Here is a 23,188-nt window from a genome sequence, read left to right as displayed (position 1 = left end):
AAAATGTATGTTAATTCCTGCCAGGGTAGTTCTCTTTCTGCCCTGCTGTAATTTGATGCCATGGTTGTATTGTATAGATTCAGAACTTTTAAAAATTGCACTAAATATGTATGTGGCAGTTTCTGATTTTTCCTTTAAATCTTTTTTTTTCCCCAAACCAAAAAGTTTATTCTGTTCCTGGGGAATGGCACAAGTGTAATATATCTGTTATTTGCTCCTTTTGGCTTTTTAAAGGATCTCACTTCCTTTCAGCACTCTGCAGAAGGATATAACATTGAATTTTTCAGTTTCATTAATTTTTTATTCCTTGCGCTATTCCCTTTTACAAATTAATCTGTCCCTCCCCCATATTAATACATTTTATCACAATACTGCTGTTATCTCTTTTCACTTCTAATACTTGCAAGTGACTTTAAGTATAGGGACAAGGCCACAGAGCAAGGCCTCAGTTCTAGAGCTTTGGGCCCTCCCAGTTTCTACCAAAACACAGATGGGTATGTTTACAAGTTTATCTCCAACAGAAATTTAGAAGTAGAACTTCTTTCCCCCTACCCCCTTCCACCAGCTTCTCATATGGGAAGAGAAGAGAAGAGCTATACTCCAGACTCCTCCCTCCCTTTCTGGCACCAAATTTAGGCCTTCTGAAAGTCCAGAAAGAAGCAGGTAGGTGGTTTTTTCAGCAGTCATGGCTAAGTAGAACATAACTTTATTCTGAAGAAGTGGTAGAAAAGTGGAGATCACAGGCTGTAATCTTTGGCTGAAGGCCTTGGCCCTTCTCTCCTTTGAGAGGGGATCTACAAAGGCCCTGTACCTTGGGGGCTTTGAGAGTGATCTAATTTGGGGTGGGGATAGGGCCTCCTCTTGCATTTCTTTGCCACAGTATGCATGATCATAATAATAAAGCACAAACAGAGTTTTCTGTAGATTAATTAGCAAAAGAAACTGGCAATAAAATTAGGCAAGTGCCCAAGGGGTTGCTTAATATAGAATTTAGAATTATAAGCAGCCATGCAACTTTCTATCTCTGGATATAGATCCTGTAATCTTCTACTATTCCTGTACAGTAGTAGCAGTCCTTATCATCATCACTTTTGAGGCCTATGTTGCAGTGAGAGTGCACATAGGAAAAGAACCAACACTTTGGAGATTTGATAAGAACGCGTTGAGGCAAATGTGGAAGTGGCTTGAACTCTTAGCTTTTCACAAGTTTTGTTCTTAGCTCTTTTCACAAGAATCTGACAAAAGATCTCAAGTTGCATTCATATCTGAGAAGTAATTGGGTTACCAATTTATACAGCTGCCTTCACATTGCTTGTCTTCCAAACTAGGAAAAGACAGGAGAAATGTTATACTGATACTGATTGGCTAAGATGTGCTTAGGTATTTTTATGCTAAGAATGCATATGCATTTCTCAAAAAATAGCTTCATAATATAATTTTCCTATGACAACTTTTCCCATCTTGGCATTCTCCAGATGTTCTGGGTGCCAGCATTCATAATCCCCACCCAGTATAGCCATTGGCCCATAGACTGCAAATTAGAGAGTTGCTTCTAGAAATTCAGAGGACACCAAGCTGGAAAAGACTATCATATTGTGTAAATTCCAGATCTAAGCCTTTACTTAAATTGGTGTGATGGTGAAGGATATATACGGCAGCTCATATTGCCTCCCCCCCCAAAAAAGGAAGGTGGCGCCACAGCTCACAACTTCCTTAAGTTAAATACGAATGTTAGAACTTTCAAGCCTATTCAGATGGAAGAAAACAGTATACCCTGCACGTTGCTCAGAGGAAGTAAGTTACACCAACGAGACCTGCAGTTTGCTGTGGAAATTTGTAAAAGCCTAATTTCTCTCCCCACTTCCTTTTTCTTTTCTTTTTTTGGCAATCTATTTTGGATCTAGGATTGGGAGACCATGTTGACAATCTAACTAGAGCGTGCCTGCATTTGTTTCTTGAAAGTGGAATTGTGGACTTATTATTATTACTGTTAGCATTCCTATTGCATGTTTGTTTTTAATTACTTGGCCATGCTGCGTCTGCAACTTGGAAGTCATGAATGTGGGTGAAGTTGGAAGCCTGTGGCGGTTTTCCTTTGAAGATCAGGAGGAGTTGCTTTCTTTTCCTTGTGTTAGGTTCATGACAGACATGTCCCAATATTGGCCAGCCTGCTGTTTTACTAGTGGTGGGCTTGTCTTATAGCAATACTTGTTGGCTGTGAGCTTGCAGGCACTTAAAAAGCTACCTGTGCTTGAAATAGATTTCTTCTTTGGGAGCAGCAATAAAGGGGATGGAGGAAGGGCAGGGGGAGTAAAACTGGTTGCTGTGTTGAGAGTTTGTAGTCTGTTCTGTTGTATGTTCTCTTGGGTGTTTTGTGTTCTGTTTAATTTTTTTGGGGGGGTGCATTATAATGATAAATAGAAGGATTTTGAAGTATTGTGATAAGAATCTTTATAAGCACTGACTTCAGCCCCAGTGGGAGCTTTCTGCTTGAAAGCTCTGATTACCTTGATTGCTCATGTACTGTACCTCCCCGTTGTTGTCCTTGTTGCTTTTACCAGTTCTTCCTTTCTTCCTTGGTTTCTTTACACTGAGATGCACAAATGGTATGTACCTTTTAAGGGGCACACTAACTGTGATTTTTGTTGTCTATGTAAGGTAGATGCAGCCAGTATTTTGTGACCGTGTTTGTAGTAAAGGGTGACTTAGATGGTATATTATGTCTGCATGAGCCACGAACTGTGCTTTTTTCCTTACTCTGTCTTCTCTTCCCAGCCATCTTCTCTAGATGTAAGTATGCAACAGAGTTGGGGGGAAAGTATGAGGGCATTGCACACATTGTACGCTTTCCTTGCTGTAGCTAGGGGTGACAGTTTAATTTACATAAATGTATTTTCCAGCCTGACTCCTAAAGATTGATGAAGGCATCTTACTATTGATGCTAACTTTTAGTGGATTGTGGAAAATATGGTGCAATTCCTTCAGGGTGGCTTTAACCAGAGGAAGATCAGGCCAGATATTTTGTTGTTGTTATATAAATAATGTAAAACCTTAAAATATGAATCCATTCAAACACCCCTTTGCCTAGCTCCTTTTTCTTGGCTCCTGAGCACTTCTCAATTTCTTGCATTTCAGTCTGGGACCAAAACTGTATAATATAGCCCTTAATAGCTAGGAGAACCACAATAATCCCCAAAGGAAATGTGTCCTATATCCACTTAAAATGGAGAGAGAGGCATTAAAGCAGCCTTTCCCACCTGCTGCTCTCTAGATGTGTTGGATTTTAACTTGCCCATCCTTTGGCTCTGCTGGCTGGGGCACTGTGGAAGTTGACGTCCATCCCAGCTGGAGGCCTCAGGGTGTGGAAGGCTGCACTGCAGTATTCTTTCTGCTTGACCTGTAACTGCTGCTTATAAGTGGAAGGCTTTTGTCTTCCATGTTGAATCATTTGGTCCAAAGGCATTCAGAGAAGAGTGTATATTCTGACATAATGTCAGTTTAGCATTCTGTTAGCTTTATCTGCACATTTGGGGCAAGGTTTTTAATCCTTGGTTAGCATTACCATAGTATTTTCCCTAATTGCATGGAGGCCAGTATGCCTCATTTTTGCTTCGGTGTCAGTTCTTAGGGGAACTGAGAGGGAAGTTGCCCCAGTTTAGAAGATGTTTTAGTAGCTTTGTGCTTTCCCTTTTGTGTGTGATGGCCATCTGCAGGAATGCAGGATGCTTGAGGAGCACTTGGCTCTATGATAAATCTGGTTCTCCTCCTTTGATTAAGCTCTCTGCATCTGGGGTCAAAGCCATAGAGACTCCAACTAGAGCAGATCAAGAAGTTCCATATAATCTGTGTGAAAAATGAACTTGGAGAAGAGGAATGGACCTTAGCATTTCCCTTTAAAGTTGCCTGCCCTTTGTGCAAGCACTTTACATTGTGTGCATGGATAATCGCATGCAGTCTTCATGTGTATTAATTGCAGGTGGTCTTAAGGAAAGATCAGATAAAGTGTAAAATCGTGTATTGTCTTATTTCTTTCACACTTAAAAAAAACCCCTATAAGTTGAACTATCCCTCTGACAAATACAATATTTAATTCTGGAAAAAACTCTAGAAAGTGAACTTCCATGGCAGAGTTTTCTGCAACAAAATCATCCTGTGGTAGCTTTACCACTTCAGATGCTATCTGAATTAATTCTTACCTGCATAAGTTTTATATTTGGGATATGTTATCTCCCATTCTTCCTCTTTCTGCTCAGGGTGGAAAAACTCTCGAGGCTTGTAGGGATGCCTATATTAACAGGTGGATGGGTGTCTTGATGTGGAAGTCAGTCTACACTTCATCAGTTTGGTTTGGGTATGGAGGAAGAACAAGTCTTCATACCTACTTCTTGCAATAAAAAATCAGGGCACACAAAACCCTTTCTTGCTCGTAAGATGCTTCTCATCTTAAAACACCAGGCAGCCATGGAGTCCATGCAAGGAGGGAAAATCTATAGGGTGGGAAACCTGTTTATCCTGTCTGTTTGTGTTTCCTGTGATCTTCTAATGAGCAGTAATTTGGGAGGAGGAATGGAAAGTATTTCTTAGATCAGCACCTCATACTTACTGTATCTGTTTTGTATTTGGTCTTTTGTATTTAATAGGGTAGAGTGGGATGGGGAAATAATATTGTGTTTTCACCTTCAGAGCACTGAATCTACAACCTGCTGATCAAGACCAGCATGCAACCATGTTGACCTCCTTTGAGGCAGGGGCCTTAATTGGGATGGTTTAGTTAAGCAGATTTTTTTTAATTAGATGCCTCTGTGTTTGTATGCATGTGTGTGTATATGTTGAAATGGGTGGGTGAAGATGGGAGTATTGTTTGAACGGTAATATTTTGGGTTTTGGGGTGAAGGATGGGCATTGGAGCAAGAATGGAAGTGCTGCCTATGAAGCACTGCCCTTTTCCATTGCCTGTACCTTTGGATCTACAATGATTGTGGGGAAGTTTAACTTTGCACCCTTATCTTGCTAGTGTTGGAAAGCTTGGACCAATGTTTAGAAGAGATTATTAAAAATAAGCATTCAGATCAGCTCCCGGGCCTGCCTTCTAACTTGCAGACACATGATCTTCCTTCAAACACTGGTTTAAAGCACAAAAAAAACAAAAACCCAATGCCCAAATGCTCACTTTGTGGGTGTTTCAGAAGGGGGTTGTTTGGTTTCAGGGCAGGAGTTGCCAAGGCCAGTTCACGTTCCCCAAAATCTGCTTTTAACCCCAATGCAATGGAAAATCCTGATACACATTCAGAGTGTCGCTATTTTGAGACTGATTGGCAATCTCCCTTTCTTACTGATCTCCTTGCCCCCATTTCTTCACTGGAAGCAGTCTCTTGAGTTTAAAAAGAAGTAATTGTGTTTCCATCAAGATCAAAGTTTTCTCAGAAAGGCAGATCTGTCAAACCAACCATCAATTATTCCTCCTTTTCTTTCCCCTCCCCTCCCTTCCTGGCCTGGTTGTTCCATGAAATGAAAACATTATGTTAAAAGATCTATGTAAAATCATAATGCATAACAATACAGTGAGGTATCACAAGCCATCCATCCCCCCTTCTACACATCTCAGTCTTGCACAGTGTGGAAGCCACCTTGTATAAGCCCATTACATGAATCCAGTGAATGGTTAACCTTTTGCATTTTCAAAATTTCTGCATTACCTTGGGGGGGGGGTGTTGGGGAAAGGGGTTAACAGGAACTTAAAACTAAATTAAAAAAACAAAAAACAAAGCATTCAGACTTGATCTATTTTCTACAATGTATGCTGCGACCAGGTCCTGTTATTCATATTGTGGCTTTGAATCAATTATGTTGATTAAAATGCTGTTGCTTCTATTTGCCTTACTTTTTTCTTGTCTTCAGGTACAAAGTGAGTAAAATTACAAGAGATATAGGTGAAAATTCTTGATGATACAACTGTGATTCCATAATCTGAGTCAAAAATATATTTTCAAACCACAGATAATTTTACAGCCTGTAAAACACTTCCCCCCTTCCACATCAAATCTGCGTGGGTACCTTTTATACCAAGTGGCTTGTGGCCAGACAGGGCAATTCTGTTTAATGAACCCTGAGGTCCAGAAACTTAAGAAATCCATCCTATGCAGGAGCTCAGTTTTAACTGCTGGAATCAAGGTCTGTGCATGTCTATTCAGGGGTACATGCCTATTCAGTGTGATTTACTTCTGGGTAAAAATGTACTGTAACAGTACCTTTGGGCTAAGAGCTACATTGAATAGGGCAAATGAGGAAAACTGGTGGGGAGAAAGCAAAAAAAATGTGGGAGTACTTTTGCTATTTGAGAAACTAGTTCAACTCAAGTGATACCGTATCTCAGAATGTAATATACTGGCAAATTTCTCACTTAAGCAGCTGTAGAACTAACAAATGAGAAAATAACATGTCTTATGTGGCTATTCCATACGACATTAAAAACAACCCACTTGGAATTCAAACAACTGATCAGTAAAGCTGAAATTGATGGCAGCTCAGTTTCTCACATACAAAAAAAAAATAAAGACCACACCAGAAAATAAGCAGGGGGAGTTCAACTACAATGTGTTTAACGGTTGCCTATTTCCACACAAGTTGAGAGAGCATTCACAGGAACAAAGGCAACCAGCACAGAAAGTAATCCTGTGCAAATACTGATGGATTGCCTGCTTCATTATCCCGGGTATCTCTAGAACCCAGTGCCCTTCCCCCAAACTGAGGACCACTAAGAGTGTTCTGTTTGTGGCTATCAGAAAAGCTGCCCCTCTCTAAGTCAGTTGGATGGTCTTCCACCTTTTGTAGCTCAGCTGCTCTTTCCCATACCTCAGGTGTCTTCCTTGCTGTGGCAACAGAGTTCTGCTTGACACAGCTGCTTATTCCCACATGGCTGGGCCTTCCCTGATGCCTTGGAGACCTTGTACTTTGCTGTTTGTGCTGGAGAATTGGGGGAGGAGGGAGAAGGACGCCTATCTATATCTTTGGAAGAGTTAGTTTCCTGATTTAAGAGGCTGAAATTCTGCTCCATTGCCTCCAGCAACCTTGTGCAGCATATTATGAAGCATCACCGGGAGGAATGTTTTTCAGACTTTCTTAATGGAATTGGCATTGAATGCTACTGAAAAGATACAAATTGAATTAAAGACAGCTTCATGTGCCCTTTGAGCAAGTGCTTTCATCACTTGTCTTGCTGGGGCTTTTTTAGATTCCTTCAGAGGAGACATTAACACAAGCTTGGTGCATGAGCCGGTTCCTGTTCCTTCTGTCTCTTGCAACTGGGCAAAGGTGACGCTTATCTAGCCTCAAAAGGGCTCTGTGCTGTATTTGTCCAGTGCACACACCTATGGAAGTCCTTTTTTCCTAACACAGAACAACGCTCAGGCTCCTCTCGGATGCTGTTTTAGGATGATGAGTGCTTGAGAAATCCGCAATGCTTTAACTGGGTGTTTGTGTCTTTATAACCCCCAAACCTCTAGAACAACTACTGCTCTTGAAACTATTCTTTAACCAAAATGCAGTAGGAACCACAAGTACATGGTACAAGAACCAAGGGTCTACCTAGAATAGGTACAGTTTCTTAAATAAATCTACCTTATATTGAAACAATACATTTGAAACAGACCCACTCTCTCCTAAAAAAAGCTGGCCCCCTCCTCCCTTTAATGAAGTATAATGGGTTTTCAACATGCTAATTTTAGTGACAGAAGTGGCAACCTACTTCCTTTTATAATGCCAAGCAGGCTGGGTGAGGCATCGATCTTCTCATTAGGCACAAAGTTTTACTGTCAGCATACCCATTAAGACGGGGGTGCGGCAGTTGGCAAAAGAGTGGGTCACTCTTGCTTCCAGACTTTCTTTTGTTCTCTTCCGCAGCTTCCTTGGATGACCCAATTACAGTAAATGATTTTACAGCCTTCCTTTCAGCTACAGGAAGAGGGTAGGCATAACTGATGGCAGAGCTAGGAGTTTATTTCATCTTGCAGCTGGGCATTCCTTTTGAAACCTCCTACTCACTCATCCATGCGGACACTGATGTGCTCTTCAAAGAGAGCAATGCAGAGCATAAGGCCGCCTCCACTGAGAAAGCCCAAGTTCTGGAGAACAAAGTGTGTGAAGGATCTTTTTTTGCTGCTGGTAGAATGCCGCTGCAGCATTTCAGGTAGCTAGAGAAAAACAAGAACCAGCTGTTATCACCTTGGCAGCACTCAGGAAAAAAGCCTACTGCAAACTGACCAACAGGCTCTTGTCCTTGAAGAGATGGCAGAAGCAACAGAATAGTCCTATCTTAATCACATTGCAACTTTTGGCTACCTGAAACATTAAGCAATTCAGCAGCAGAAGGACCCAATTGTTTTCCTGGTGAAAAACGTCCACGCGGCCACTTACGGAAGGAAAGCACCATGTAGGCTAAGAGTAGGCTGACCATTTTGAACGGGACAGTCCTGTTTTTTTAACATTTCCGGACCGTCCCATCGTTTTAATATAAATGTCAATTTTGTCCCGTTTTTTAAAAACGTTGGAGCCATTATTGGGTAAAGCGGGAAAAAAATTGAAATTGAAAAGGAGGCTGACTTGGCAGTAGTTCTCAATCTGGTGAGAAACCTAGAGCGGAACTGCAGGAACAGCTGATTGGCGGTGAGCAAGAGGAAGAGTCGCTGCCGCCAATCAGTGCAGTGGAAGACGGTCAGAAGAGCGCGCCCAGCAGAAAAGAAGCCGATTGGCTCTCAGGCCAAAATGGCGGGAAGAAAATAAAAGGCTGCGCCACAGGGGAACAGGTTGTCAGGGACAACTGTTCACTAGACTCCTCTGTTCCTGTGCTCTTGTTCCAGCTCGCCACCACCCTCAGCCCTCCTGCAACCTCTCCGCCCAACGCCGCTCCTGCACCAGCCTCTCCGGACACAACCATTGCCACACCTCCCCCTCCTGCATCTTCCCAGCTTACTGTTGATAACCTTTTTTATCGTCTTTTTCTTGAATACGGAATATTACATAAGTTTAACCCCGTCCCGTTTTGCCATCCCAATGTCCTTTTTTTGTCTCAGGGAAATATGGTCAGCCTAGCTAAGAGGCACAGTTAAGAAATTTCCCTGCAGTTTGGATTTCAAAGTCACAAGCACTAATTCCTCATAGATGTCCTGCCTATCCTTTTGGACTTAGTCTCATTTCCCATAGTCTTTGAAGGAAGGAACAACAAGAAGCAAAGTGTCTGAAGTTACAGTTCTGCCTTTCCTGTTCTATTACAACACCAGATGCTCTTTTCTATACAAAAGCTTTGGTAATCCACTTTTATAGTATTTGGGGGAGAGGAGGAAATTAGTATTCCTAATAAAATGGGTCTAAAATCTCAATTGGAGACAAGGTGCTGAGTTCAGAGAGGTGAACTCGACCTCAAATCTATTTCCACTCAGATCTTCCTCAGTCTCAAAAAGCTACAACAGATGGGACTAGGCAGGAGTCAGGGCCAGATGGACCAAGGATACAAAGAATCCTCAAGTCTTCCATGTTACCAAACACAACATAAGCTAAACCAGCTTTTGAGCTGGCCTAGATATTTCCCTTCCTGTTGCTTGCCAGGGCTAAAGCTTTAGATCTGAGAAACAGTTTAACTTCCTTGCTATTTGGGCATCATCTGCTCTCTCCCAATTTAAGCAACTGTACAGGACTGTTGGGATAAAATGCCAATTTTAGCTCTTCGTAAGAAAGGGTGGGGAAAGAAAGCAACAATTAACGAAGAACCTTTAATATTCTGTGGACTCCAGATGTCACTGTAGTGGCTAGACTTGGACATTGTGATGACTGGACATGGTTGGAGACCCACGTTCATGGCTCCAGATGCCCACAGGGTCTAGTGGGTGAGTTTAGGCCCTCTGGGGTCAGCCAACCTCACTTCATTGCTACTGTAAGGACAAAATTAGGGAAGACTCCCACATGCACCACCTCTCAGGGAAAAGGTCAGATAGAAATACAGTAAATAAATGAGACTTGTACCACACAGAGAGAAATGAAGCGCAGCCCTTACCATATCAACCAGAGCTACATAAAGAAAAACACCAGCCGTGGTGGCAAAGATCCAGGGAGTGACTTGGGAAGTGTTCTGACTGACAGTGGTCCCCAACACCATGCCCCAGTAAGCCAGGAAAGCAGACAGCAGGTTAAACAGCAGCACCCACCGGAGCGACATGCCTGCCCGGAGTAGGACGGCACAGTCTCCTGCCAAAGAGAGAGGAAGTTAAGGCTACCCCAGCCCCTCTCGAAACTACTAATGTCTAGGCATGAACCTGTCAGGGCCAGACACGACTGCTCTTGCTTCCACAGTGCTTTGATTAAGCTTGGAAACATGACGTGCAAAACTAAAATAGACCCGAAGCAGCAGCACCCCTTGTTCACTCACCCAGTTCATGGGGTAGTTCATGGCAGAAGACCGCCAACGTAGTGCTTAAACCACTGGAGAGTCCATTTGAGAAGGCAGCCCCTAGGGAAGAAGAACTGCAGCGTATCAAGGTGTGTAGGTCTTAAAAGAGCCTGCGTGGTGTAGCAGTGAAGTTGTTGGGCTAGGAGCAGGGGTCCCAGGCTGTGGGCCGCCCTCAGCCATGGAATTTTCCTGGCAGCTGTGGGACAGTCTCTCTCTCTCGGCCCAGCCTCCCTCATAGGGTTGTGGGGGTGAGGAAAAGCAGGAAGAGGAAGTGCTATGTAGGCCGCCTGAAGTTCCCGAGAAAAGGTAGGATATAAATCTAGCAAATCAAAGGACATTATACATTTTATATGAGTAGGCTTGAGTAATCAAACCAGCCTCTCTTCTTTACCCAGTGATTCTCTAGCAATCCAGATTATGTGGAACAATCCCACACTTAATTGGGCATCATTTTGCTTAAGTTTCCTACAGGATCAAAAAAAGGTTGACTGCTTGCATTTCACAGTAATTCCTTCCACATTTCACTGGGGCAGATATGCCCTTTCCCAGCAGCTATTTCCAACGTGGATGACACCTAGTAAGTTCATTGGAGAAGGGACAAAATACAAGGCTTCCTTTATAAAGTCAAGCTATGCTGAGGAGCAATCACTATCACCATGTGGAATTCAAATCCTGGATCAGCAGGAAGGTTTACAGGCAATTGCCAGCATTTGCCCAGCTTTCTCTAGCCTGTTGCTTCCACCCACCCCCCAAATTAGTGGACTGCACTACCATCGCTTTTACGTAGTATGGGTGTGTGATAATTGGGGTGGTGGGATTTATAGACCAACCTATCTGAAAGGCTCTGGGTGATCAAAAGCAGTTTATTTTGTCTCAAAAATGTATTTCTTTTGTAAGTGAAGTGAAGTGAAGTGGGTTTGGACTAGAAGGTAGGCCTTAGTGGTAGTTCCCCACGTTGTGGGAACATACAACTGCCGAAGGTGCAGTTGGCTCTTACCCTTCTCTTGTTTAGCAAGGTCCTTAAACCCACCATGTTTCAGCAGGCCTTATGAGAATTAGGATTATTATTAATTTATGTGTGCTGGGTTGATTATTGTTTGGTTTGCACATGTGCACAGCCCAGTCAGTCAGATTAGGTTGTCTATAAATTTGTAAAATAAATAAAAACAACTACATTCCCTTTTTAATGTAAGGCATCCATCTTCAAACTTTACCAGAAAGTCTTTTGGCTAGTGAATTAATCCTACTTTGACCTATTCTGCAGGGAAAGGGTTTTGTTTCCTTGCATCAGCCATGATTGCTGCTAGAAAGACTAAAATGAGTCCAAGAAGCTTCAACAATTTTGGAAATACTAAGATGGGAAATGATGTAGAAATCACATAGAAGAGTATTTTCTTGAATCCAAAGTCAACAGATGTTTTCAAGAAAGTCTCCTTCGTTATTTACAATGGAACGTGACATATTAACAAACACTGAGGGTGACCAGAAAGAGAGGAGCAGCTAAAGCAGCAATAATGTGTACACAACTGAACAGTTGAGGATTACTGAAATTGTGTGAATCCTTTCATAGCACAAGTATTGCAACCTGAGTAACTGGAGAAAACTAATTGGGTCTGCAGTTCATAAAAAGAAAACCTTACTGGGTTTTACACAATGGGTTTTACACCAGGCACCACGAAATCTGAGGCCACCATTGAGCAACACTTTTTGGAGAAATGTAGGTGGCTTAAAAGAGAAATTCCTGCTTAGACAGTCTATACTTTTCTCAGCTGAGCTTGTTTTTTCCTTCAAGAACCTGCAAAACATATTTGACCCAAAAACACCATGGGAGATGGGGTAGGTGCCAAAGTTCGTACATCATAGAAAATTTCAAATCATTTCTCTTTTTTTTTAATTGTCTCCAACCTGATTCTGTGCAAATGTTCTGTGAGAAGTGGACTATTTTGCTTTTCTGGGACAAGAATGTAGCCAGCTGTGCTTAGAAATCACTGACCTATTGCCAGTCCATCTGTGAAATTGTGTACCCCATCCCCAAGAATAACCATCCAAGCGATGTCAGCTATCCCAGCCCTGAGGGTCCCAGCTGGACTGTGGGAGTGACCATGGTGATGTATCTCTTCTGTTTGCTTCTCCAGGCTTGTCCCATGACCTTCTGAGTTGCGAATTTGGATGGAGCAGTCCTGGACTTCACCATATACATTTCCAGTGTCCTCTTCTGGCACTCTCAAACTCTGAAATTCAGCACCTGGAGAGTCTAGTCCACATCCAAAAAGAAAAAGAGCTATTTAACTTGCCCTGTTGACATCAAGTCTTAGGATCTTGGAATGCGTGACTAAGCAAGAACCTAGGAAACAGAACATGCCAAACAATACAGATTCTCTAGAGCTATCTTCAAAAACACAGGGGCATAAACTTGGAACAGCAGTTTGGCCTGGTACTTAACCTTATTCAGTTTGAGATGCAACAGCACTGAGGTTGCAAGGAAACATGTTAGACTGCTGGCCCACCTAGCAGCCCCATTAGGACCTAGAGAGACTGAGCAAAGGCCCTCCTTCATACACAGGTCAGATGTGTGCCATTTGGCTGGTGAAGGAAAATATTCTCCGTCCATTGCACTCAATGGCAATTGACCATTTCAGAGAGCTTGGGCTAGGCCCTACAGCAGATGCTGCCTGTCCTCCCTCATTTAGCTCCAGGCACCCTGCCCACAATAGTACTTCTCACTACTGAATGAAAACCATCCTTCATAATTATGGGATGCATTCCAAAATAATCTCTGTTCATTTATCGAATTTGGGAAACATATGTCCTATTACTGTCTGGCTTTGATAAAATTGTGTTATAGACCCAATTTTTCTTTTGCTCCCGGTTCTAAATATATTTAACATTGTCCCTTGCAGTATGCCTCTGAATTAACCATTTAACTTCTAGAAGTTAACATTATCTAAAACTAACTACTGAACTTTATCTAAAACTAACTACTTCCTCTCCATTATATCATGTCAGCTAGATGCAGAACTGAATCACAGTTCTGATGGGACAACTAGTAACAGTGCTGAAGCTAGATACTGATCACTGAGACTATTTCCCTATCTGTCCAGTAGCTGGGCAGAAGTAGGGAGAAAGAGAGGCCTTAGAAAACAGCTTCCATTCCAATGCATACTTTTATATATTTGAAATCCATTTATTCAAGTGGACTCAAATGTGTATATGGCACATAAACTCCTTTGAAACCAAGGTTCAAGGAGACACACAAAATCTTTCCTGTTAAAATATGCAAAGCTTACCAAAATACTAATATGCATTTGAAGTACTGAGTAATTGACGACTCACCATGAGATGTCCTCTCTGCATCATTCTCATCCACCTTACTAGGAGATTGCTTAGGTTGCTTTCCAGTAGCACCCTTCTGTCAAAGAAAAGCCAAACCGATGAGCGTGTTGGGATTTGAACCCCACCCTAATGATGCTAGGGAATATGGTCTCCTTGTAGTGGTGGCAATAATATAACACAGCCATATTTACAGAGATTATGTCTTATTTCATCCTAGGGGAGGCCTTAGCATATAATACAATTTTTTGCTTCTTTGCATATTTGTGTGAATAACACGTGTCTTTCCCTGCCCTGAGGAGTGTTATAATCCGGTGCACCTCTTACCCGCTTTGCACAAATTTGGTTGAGTGTTCCCATGAGATTCTCAGTGAGGAAGAGGAAGTAAATGCCTCCTAGCACACATAGACCCTTCAGAATGCCATCTTCTTCTGAGGACAGCAAGCCATGGGAGCTTGCCAGTGCCTGTGCCTGAATGAAAACAATTGTTATGAGCAGAGAAAGGGAGAATTCAGAACAGAAATGGGTCCTTTTAACGATAGGACTGGAGAGATCTGAGCAAAAATCCCCAAGTGCCACCACATTTGCTCTTCATGGAAACATGATAGGAGTTCAGTTCTATTGTGTGGTTCTGGCGTCATCTTGAGCACATTCACTTGGGAGCAAATCCCACTGAGCTTAATAATAGCATTAATTATGAGAAATTCTGTTTTCATGAAGATAACTAAAAGGGAGGAAAACTGGCAGGAACTGGGGAGCATTCACTGGGTGAACCTTGACAGGTACTTCATAAAAAACAATAGGATCTGAGAGGACAAATACTGTTATCAACTGATGTGAAGGGTCAGAAACTTAGTGCCTTAGGTGGGCTTCTCTGCACAAGGCTGAGATGGTTGGGTGGTATCTCTGCCACTTATCTGTGGGCAATTGTACCCCAAATGGAAGAAAAAGGGTGGTACATACATGTGGCCAGAGGTGCAGCAATGCGTCCCCACACAGTGTCCCCACAGCCAACGCCACCAGAAAAGTGAGGAGGAACTGGAAGATTTCTCGACTGAGTAGGGGCACCAAGACGATGGCCAGTGCTGAGGGCAAGCTGGTCAGGGTGATAGCCAAAAATCCCCATCCCAGGCCTGCAGAAAGCACAGAGGGTGACAGGAGTAGGAAGCACAGCTCTGAAACTAGCAAGTTGCAGGCTTACATGGAAGTCCTTTATTGCAGGGAGGCCTCTATGCGAATCCCTGGGATGGAAGGACTAGAATACTTCCTTTCTACAGATTGTGATGAGTAGTTTCCTCACAAGACAGTAATGAAAGCAAAAAAAATTATGTATCTTTTTAAAATAACACCTAGAAAATAGGTTGGAGGCAGTGGATATGGGGAAAAGTCAGCCAGTTCAGTGAAAGAAAAGCTGGATCAAGAGGGAATGAATAAAGACTTAGGCAAATTGAAGCTTGACCATGATTTTGGAAGACATTTTCACAGCTAATTCAATGAGGATTTTCTGAGGAACCATTTGAGTTACCTTGAAGGGAGGGCATGGAATATTGTTTTATATATTTTAAATAAGTATGCAGCATTGTAGGTTTGCAAAAGAATGTAGAATTCCTTACAAAACTATAGAAAGGAAGGTAAAAGAAGAACGAAAGAACTGAAAGATGAAGGGAAGCAATGTTGAAGGTCTGAGGGAACTGTGGTCAGTGGGAGGGAGGAAGGGAGGAGGAAGAGCTGAAAACTAACATTACTGTATTTATATATTGGCAAATTTGCCTTTCTGCAATTTCTACCCAAACAGTTGTTCAAACTTATAATGTACTAGATATTTCATTTCTTTTTCAAACAAGAAATACCATCTTTATGAGGTTATGCGAGCCCCACTTCCCAGCACTCAGTTTACAATTTGCCACATCCAGGATCTTCAACTACTCCTTTTGATAAATTATGGGTCGAAGTGGAAGTAGGAAGCCAATTGCTTCTATGCCCACTCCCCAAACTACAAACAAGCCCCTCAAAATCATGCCACCAAAATTCATTGATTGTGCCAGTTTGGGGATCCTTAAGGCTGGGCCTGGAAACATTTTGCCTCCCCCACAGCTCCACTCCCCTTCCAAGCTGTAAAAGCGGGGGGGGGGGGGGACTTTGGCCACGCTTCCTCTCATGACACCGTCATCCCACCTCCTGCTGCCACTCGCATGGGCCACCCTCCCTGGAGACATGCCAGAGAGGCCTGAGGACAGTGGGAGGGCTTACCCTGCCAGAGGGAGCTCCCGGCCATGTCGAAAGTCACGTTGTCCAAGTGCTGGATGCAAACACGGCTATCGATCTGGTAGAGCAAGGCTGGGCACAGCAGGGTGAACTGCTCCGGGGTGATCTTCGAGACAGTGTTCAGGCCAAAATTGACAAGCAGCTGAGACACATTGAGGCACTGGAGAAAGAAGAACAACCTGGAGGCTGTTTATTGTAGAAATGAGCAATGGGGCTAAATTGGGCTCAGCTCTCCAGCCAGGGTGGAGCAGGTCTCCATTACAATTGCCCATTATCCATTTCTTTGGGATACTCCTGGTTAGCTCTAGAACAAGTGGAAAAACGTTGCCACGCTTGGGAGGGGAATTACAGTACAGAGAAATGGGCAGGATGGGAAATCAGAAATATGTTGCACTGTACTTTCTCTGGGAGATACAGAGAAATACAGTGAACCAAAAAGCAGAGTGCAGAGTTAGCATTCCTGAAAAGCAGAGGTAGGATATTGTGCCAATTGTAGAGCACTGCTTTTTCTATGTGAGTGTTTGTGTCTGTATGTGACTATATGGATGCCCACATATTTTAATAGTAGCTATTTTTATCCAATGGCTTTTGAAAACAGATGACTGGTTGCATTGGTTCAAGTCAGTCCCTGCTGGCCATCTCCTTTTGGGGATCACTGGTTCTAACAGAATTGCTGCCTGCTGCCAATCATTAGCTTGAAGGCCAGACGCAGCCTGAAGGCCATGCATAGGTTACCCACCCACCATTCAACTGTGAGTGCAGCACTGAGTGCCCTATTTTAGGCACAGACTGTATGCGTTCTTTCCAAATGGGACATGTGCCCAGTCTGTAAAAGCAAAGAATCTTAACTCATTTTTCCACCCTTCAGACCATGGAATACAATTTGGAAGCAAGACAAGTCCCCACCATGCCCGCCCCCCACCGAACACATCCCCTTATACATACAGAATAGCTTAATGCTTCACTGTCAGCCCAATAAATTCAGTACACTTCCTGCAGTAAGGCAGGAAGTCTTGAGAATGGCTCCACCACACTTCCCTCTTACATCTTCATGCAGGTGATTGAAGACAGAGTGATCCAAGGCAAGGACTCCCTCCAGAAGGCTTAGCCTAGAATGTCCCTGGGAAGGCACGAAAATGTTTTCTCCTTTCTCCTTGCCAGATTGCTCTGGCTCTTGCCCAAAGCTGGGCTTGAGGACGCGGCTGACCCCATGGAGGGCAGGAGATACTGGGGTGCGGATTGCATCGTCCAGCGGAGAGAATCCCGGCCTGGAGGAAACATGAAATCATCATCATCTCAGCTGGACAAGATTGCATTTCACTGAAACATTAAGGAATTGTTCTGACACCATAAGGCTGACTAAATCTCACTGAGAATAATAATAATAATAATAATAATAATAATAATAATAATAATAAGAAGAAGAAGAAGAAGAAGAAGAAGAAGAAGAAGAACTACAGGTAGTTAATGACCACAATTGGGACCAGAATTTTGGTTGCTATGCAAAGCAGTTATTAAGCGAATCACCATGGATGTTAAGAGAACCACACAGTTGTTAAGCAAATCACGCAGTTCCCCATTGATTTTGCTTGCCAGAAGCCAGCTGGGAAGGTAAAAAATGACAATAATGTGACCATGGGATGCTGCAACAGTCATAAATGTGAACTGGTTGCCAAGCACCGAAATCACGATCATGTGACCACAGGAATGCCACAATGGTCATAAATGTGAGGAGTGGTCGCAAGTCAGTTTTTCCAGCAATGTCCTAAGTCCAAACCATCAGTAAATGAATGGTTGTTAAGCAAGGACTGCCTGTAAATAAAATAAGGCTGCAAGTTTGAGGATGATTATTATTTTCAATGTATACCCTGCTTTTACTCCAGGAGTTTATCATGGTGTACATAGCTCTCCTTCTATTTTTCCCCACGACAACTCTGTGAGGTAGGTTGGACTAAGATAGTGAGCTTCTGTGGCTGAAGGTTGGATTTGAACCTGGAAATCCTAGTCCCAAAGCGTAATCAGTACATTGCATTCCTTTCATGACATTTCTTAATTATTAGTATAAAATCTAATCAAACAATATACAGGTAGTCCTTGCTTAGACTGCTGTACAGCAACCGTTCGCAGTTATGACAGTGATGAAAAAGTAACTTTGCGACCAATCCTTGCTTTTATGACCTTTCCAGGTCTGTAAAACAAAGCCGAAGTAAGATCATAAGCACAGTCGCTGTTTCACTTAGTGACCACTCCACTTAACGACTGAGTTGCTGGCCCCGGTTGTGGTTGCTGAATGAGGACTATCTGTATCTTTTCTGAATTTATCTCTCTCCTCCCAATTTAATGTTAGCCCAGATTGTTTAAATTGATGGCCAACAGAGATGAGCTGCTGCTGCTTTTTCTCTTGCAATGGTTGAAGCAGGCCTATTACTGCTAGCCCTCAGCTTCTTGAAACACGAACTATTTCAACCGCCCCATTTCAGCAGGTTGCTTAGTTCAGCAAGATCAGAACACTGAGGCTAGCAATATGTTTATTGTACTTGGGCTTAGACGCTGTGCAAGATGTTAGCTGCCGATCAAGAACATAATAAATACAATGCTTTAATTAATTCATTCTTCAATGGAAATATGTGCTGGCAATTTTCCATTGTGTACAGATAGAAGTATCTTTCCCTTAAGCTGTAGAATCAGGGCCGGCAATTTGTCACAGACCTCCCTTGGCTCTTGCCAGGTGGGTCTCTACCCCGCCTGACTTTAACATTTTTTTCAGATTCTTTTGTTGAGGATAAATATAGCAGTGGGAAGCAAAGAACCAGCCCTTAGCATTGGCTTGATTTATCTCTGAGCTCCACAGAGGTCCTAGAGCTATTCTTAGCAGACAAACACGGTCCAGGGTTACACCCGGCTGCTTTCTTTGGAAGTACATCCAGTCTGTCCAGAACAAAAGGCAAAGGCACCCTGAAATCCTCTGGAAGAGCCACAGGGTGGGGAAGAACCTCCCCTGTTTACCTTTCAATAAATGGATCTTTGGTGCCTGGCCATGCCCACCTGGGCAGCTGCTTTGTGAACAGGCAAGCCCTCCCCCAGTGCAGCCATTGTCAGACTGTCTGCTTGTATGTTTTCAATCTTCAGCATGGGCCTACCTGGTGGGGGTGACACTCTCTGCTTGAGTCTCGGCCCTGTGCTCTGTCTTGCTGAGGTGGTCCAGTGCCGAGTGGGAGTGCAAGTGCCTGTTCTCTTGGACCTCCAGGATGTCCAGATGGGAGACATGGCCGTGGCCCAGCTCCTCATGCTCAATCTCTACTACCTGCACCTTCCCCAGCCCCAGGCTCAGCAGGAGGCGGGTCAGGCCCTCGAAGGACAAGGTGCCATTCTCACCATACTGTCGAAACAACTGCTGCAGGTAGTAACCCTGCTCTTGGGTGGCGTCTTCAGGCAGAGCCCCAGCAGCTCCGCCAGCCAGCAAGTCAAGCGGCTCAGCCTGGGTGAAACGGCCTAGACCCTGCAGAGAGAGCCAGGCCACCCAGAATCTGGCCAGATGGAATCTTGGGGTCTGCTGGTCCATCAACAGGGTCCTGCACTGAAAGAAAAAAACTCTGAGGTGGAATCACAACCTAGAACTGTGGTAGTTCTCTAAACAGGAAGAGACTCTTACCCTAGAAGAGAAACAGATCCTGATTTGCCAACATCTGTTAGGACAGAGAAGTCCTTGCCATGACTGGGCAAGAGGAGAACTTGCAAATCTACCTCCTGTCGTCTTCTCAACCAGTGCAATAGGACAGACCTTCTAACCGTCAGTTCTTGACGGGACTCCTTGAAGGATCTTAAAGGATTTGGGCTTGCACAACAAACATCTTTATTATGTCCTCATAGTTCAGATCCATGTTTGCGTGCAAAGAAATCCTGTTAATTCTTTATTTGTCTATTAAACATTTTTCTATGGTGCCACACTCAAAATAACTCTCGGCGGCTCCATAGGAATACATACACACACACACAAACGTACATACATACATACATACAACACCCCCGCCCCCCAACAGCACTGTACCAATACAAACAGGCTAAAATGAGGACAACATCAAATCAAATCGAATCGGGGGAAGCCTCTCTGAAAGAGCTTGGTCTTCAAGAGCTTTTGAAAGACCAGCAAAAAGGAAGCCAGTCTGATATCTGCAGAGGCTGTTCTACAGTGTTGGTTCTGCGACAGTAAAGCTGCACTTCCTTGCCACTCTCCCACTCCCAATGTCCTGAAAGTGTGGGATTTGCAGTTTCTCCTTGGTAGATTTAACTGGTTGGGCCAAAACTGGCTGGAGAAGCTAGTCCTGAAAATATCCTGGTGCTAATCCATGAAGGACTTTATTGGTCAAAACTAACACCTTAAATTGGACCTGGAACTGACAAGCAATGGGGGTCTGCAAAACTGGTGTTAGGTGCTCCTAATATTTGCATGAAATAGCACTATGATGAGAAACTTAAAAGAGAGAACAGGATGAAAATAATGTTGCACTTTTTACATAATTTTTCTTTCCAAACCAAGGGTGGTCATAAGAACTGAGCTAAACTTACACCTGGGTGTAATATTTAGTTAATTTGTAGCTGGGCAACTTGCAGCTTGCATGATTCCTGGGGTGCTTCTCCCCACAAAATCATGTTGCTGAAATTTGGTTTACGTACCTCAATAGGATCACCTTCGCAGACCAGTTAAGCCAGAAAGAAAGTAATCACATTATGGCTTTGGGCGGCATAAGAATCCACACACTGGATTGCAAAGCTAAAGCAGGGGTAAAGACTGATTTTTAAATGGAGATTTTTCTAATTTCTTAGCTATGATTTAAGCAAAATAATTAATGAGGCAGTATTCCCCACAAGCCTGACCAAGAGATTTCATGAGTCCTCCGGAAAACAGCTGCAAAGTTGTACCAACAAACATAAATACTGTTGAAGCAAATATTTAAAGAATATAATCAAAGTACCTGATCCACTCAGGATGCCCAGGCTAGAATAAAATTTGGAACTGCTGTCCAGCTTTCAACCGTTTTTGAATGACTGAGGAATGGCACTCCAGATCTGACACTCGTGGATTATTTCAAGTCTTGGTTGGTGCCTGGGTTTCTCCAGCTGCACTGAGCACCGAGTCAAAGAGCAGCTCTAGCACAAATAATAATATCTGGTTTTACGAGACAGCGGCCTTTTTCAGACTTTTTCATTGGAGCAGTTTTGCTTTCATCTGGATTGGGTCTGCCTGAGTGATGGGTGGACTATATTGTAGCAGAGTAGGTGGTCCTGCTGGGCATTGGCCCCTCCTTCTGTAAAACAACAGGTGGAAATTGGGGGCATTAGAGGATTTTTGGACTTTTCTCAGAAATGTGGGGAGATAAGTAGAAACAAACACCTTGTTTTGGGACCTGGTCCTGACAAGGAGGGGGAAGAGAGTTATCAGTCAAAAAGTAAATATACACTTCTTTCCATGTGTGTGCAGCTACCCCTTCGGTCGATACAGGGCTTCCTGACCACTAGTGAAAGCTGCCTTCCTTCACCCAATGGGCCCCAGATGTGTTCAGTTAGAACTACCGCTCCCGCAGGGCTGTGTGTAGTGCCAGTGGGGCTTCATGTGGTAGATAGCAGGCTAGAAAAGTTGGGTAGATGTCTGTATGGAATCAGGCAGTAACTGTCAAAAGGGTGGGAATATTGCTTGTTTCTAGTCTTGGAAACCAGGTTGGTTTATCTGGAGGAGTTAATGGTTCACCCACACCTGGTCACTCAAAAGTTAAGACAGCTCCGTCCTTTGCCAAACAGGATGTATTAAAGGTCAATTTTTGGTTGCAGAAGTATGTTTTTGTGAAGGCTTGGAAACTGAAAACAAGCAGATCTACTTCTTCTATTGTTTGGCAACATTTGCCCTCCCTTTGTGATATTTCTAGCATTCTGGGAACAATGGGAATAAAAGTCACCAACTGAAAAGATGTCAACATTTTGTTGCAAGCCTGCTGCAGGAAATTATTCTACTCATCTAAGGCATAACATCTAACATTGTAATAAAAAACCCCATCACAGAGGGGTCTCCAGGTGAAACTGAATATTATATTGAAATATAGCCACTTATCAAAATACTAAACTCAGATTTTGAGAACTGGAATGAGAACGGCCCTCACCAATAGTAATAGCAGAGTTAACTACTGCTTACACTTTATTTCAAAACAAATACCATTATTTCTGAATATATATGTGGGTTAACAAGAGAGCACATTTGCTTATCTTTATTTTTCAAACTGAAGAGGCTCAGGCCCTTTCAGCATTACTTGAACCCTTTTTCTCCCACGTTCACCCTCACAAAGAGATTTCAATCCTTCACCTTATTATAAATTCAGATCTACATTTTAGTGGTGCTCATACCACACCCTTTTCCATGGTTAACTGAATGGACCCAATTGACTGGATTTACATGACCCAGGAACCATCAATTGTCTATTTTGCACTACGTGCTAGGGCTAAAATGTGCTTGTCTAGGTTTTGGTTCTCTGGGTGTTGTGGGAACACAACCTTTGAATTTAAACAAGGCAAGCCTTGACAATTCACCATTCATTTCTGCTATGGTTTGCATAGTTCTAGACATGAAAAACTAAGCCTACACCCTTCTTAAGGAACCAGTTTGGTGTAGTGGTTAAGACACAGGGCTAGAAACCAGGAGACCAGGAGTTCTAGTCCTGCCTTGGGCACGAAGCCAGCTGGGTGACCTTGGGCCTCTCTCTCAGCCCTAGGAAGGAGGCAAGGGCAAACCACTTCTGAAAATCTTGCCAAGAAAACTGCAAGGATTCGTCAAGGCAGTCGCCAGGAGTCAACACTGATTTGAAGACACACACACACACGCACAAAAGTCCTTCCCCCAAATCTCTACTGCAGGGAAAGTACCAGCCCAAAGCTGTGTTGATTCTGCTATGTTGATCTCCCTGCTATGTTGGGCCTTTGAAGCAATTTATCCAGTTAGCTTTCTTTGTCTAGGTGCCTAACTTTCATGACCCAAACCCTCTGTCTTTATATCTACAGGTCAGACAGCAATTGAACCAGTATGCTTCAGCTGCTGCATTTCTGTCTGCTGCACAGTTGCAAAAGGCTAAGGAATTCAGTCGAAAAGAAGGCAGCAATCCCAACAATGAC

General features: G+C 43.2%; 1 protein-coding gene and 1 long non-coding RNA gene across 2 annotated transcripts in view; both read right to left on the bottom strand.

The window, feature by feature from the left end:
• The window catches only part of LOC134490564 (uncharacterized), a 259,536-nt gene that overhangs the window by 223,686 nt on the left and 12,662 nt on the right, over positions 1 to 23,188 (bottom strand). The window lies entirely within an intron of this gene.
• SLC39A5 (solute carrier family 39 member 5) lies at positions 7,805 to 19,785 on the bottom strand. Its single transcript, XM_063293662.1, has 10 exons — positions 19,174 to 19,785; positions 17,079 to 17,301; positions 16,019 to 16,193; positions 14,732 to 14,901; positions 14,096 to 14,233; positions 13,772 to 13,847; positions 12,432 to 12,692; positions 10,418 to 10,498; positions 10,046 to 10,236; positions 7,805 to 8,189 (listed from the first exon to the last, which is right to left on the bottom strand). Exons 1-10 carry the CDS (start codon positions 19,593 to 19,595, stop codon positions 8,037 to 8,039), a joined length of 1,890 nt encoding a protein of 629 aa, XP_063149732.1. The 5' UTR covers positions 19,596 to 19,785; the 3' UTR covers positions 7,805 to 8,036.

The sequence above is a fragment of the Candoia aspera genome, chromosome 2, assembly GCF_035149785.1.
Source record: "Candoia aspera isolate rCanAsp1 chromosome 2, rCanAsp1.hap2, whole genome shotgun sequence".
Lineage (NCBI taxonomy): Eukaryota > Metazoa > Chordata > Lepidosauria > Squamata > Boidae > Candoia > Candoia aspera.
The sequence above is the reverse complement of the archived record's forward strand: the minus strand, read 5'-3'. Positions and strand labels throughout refer to the sequence as shown.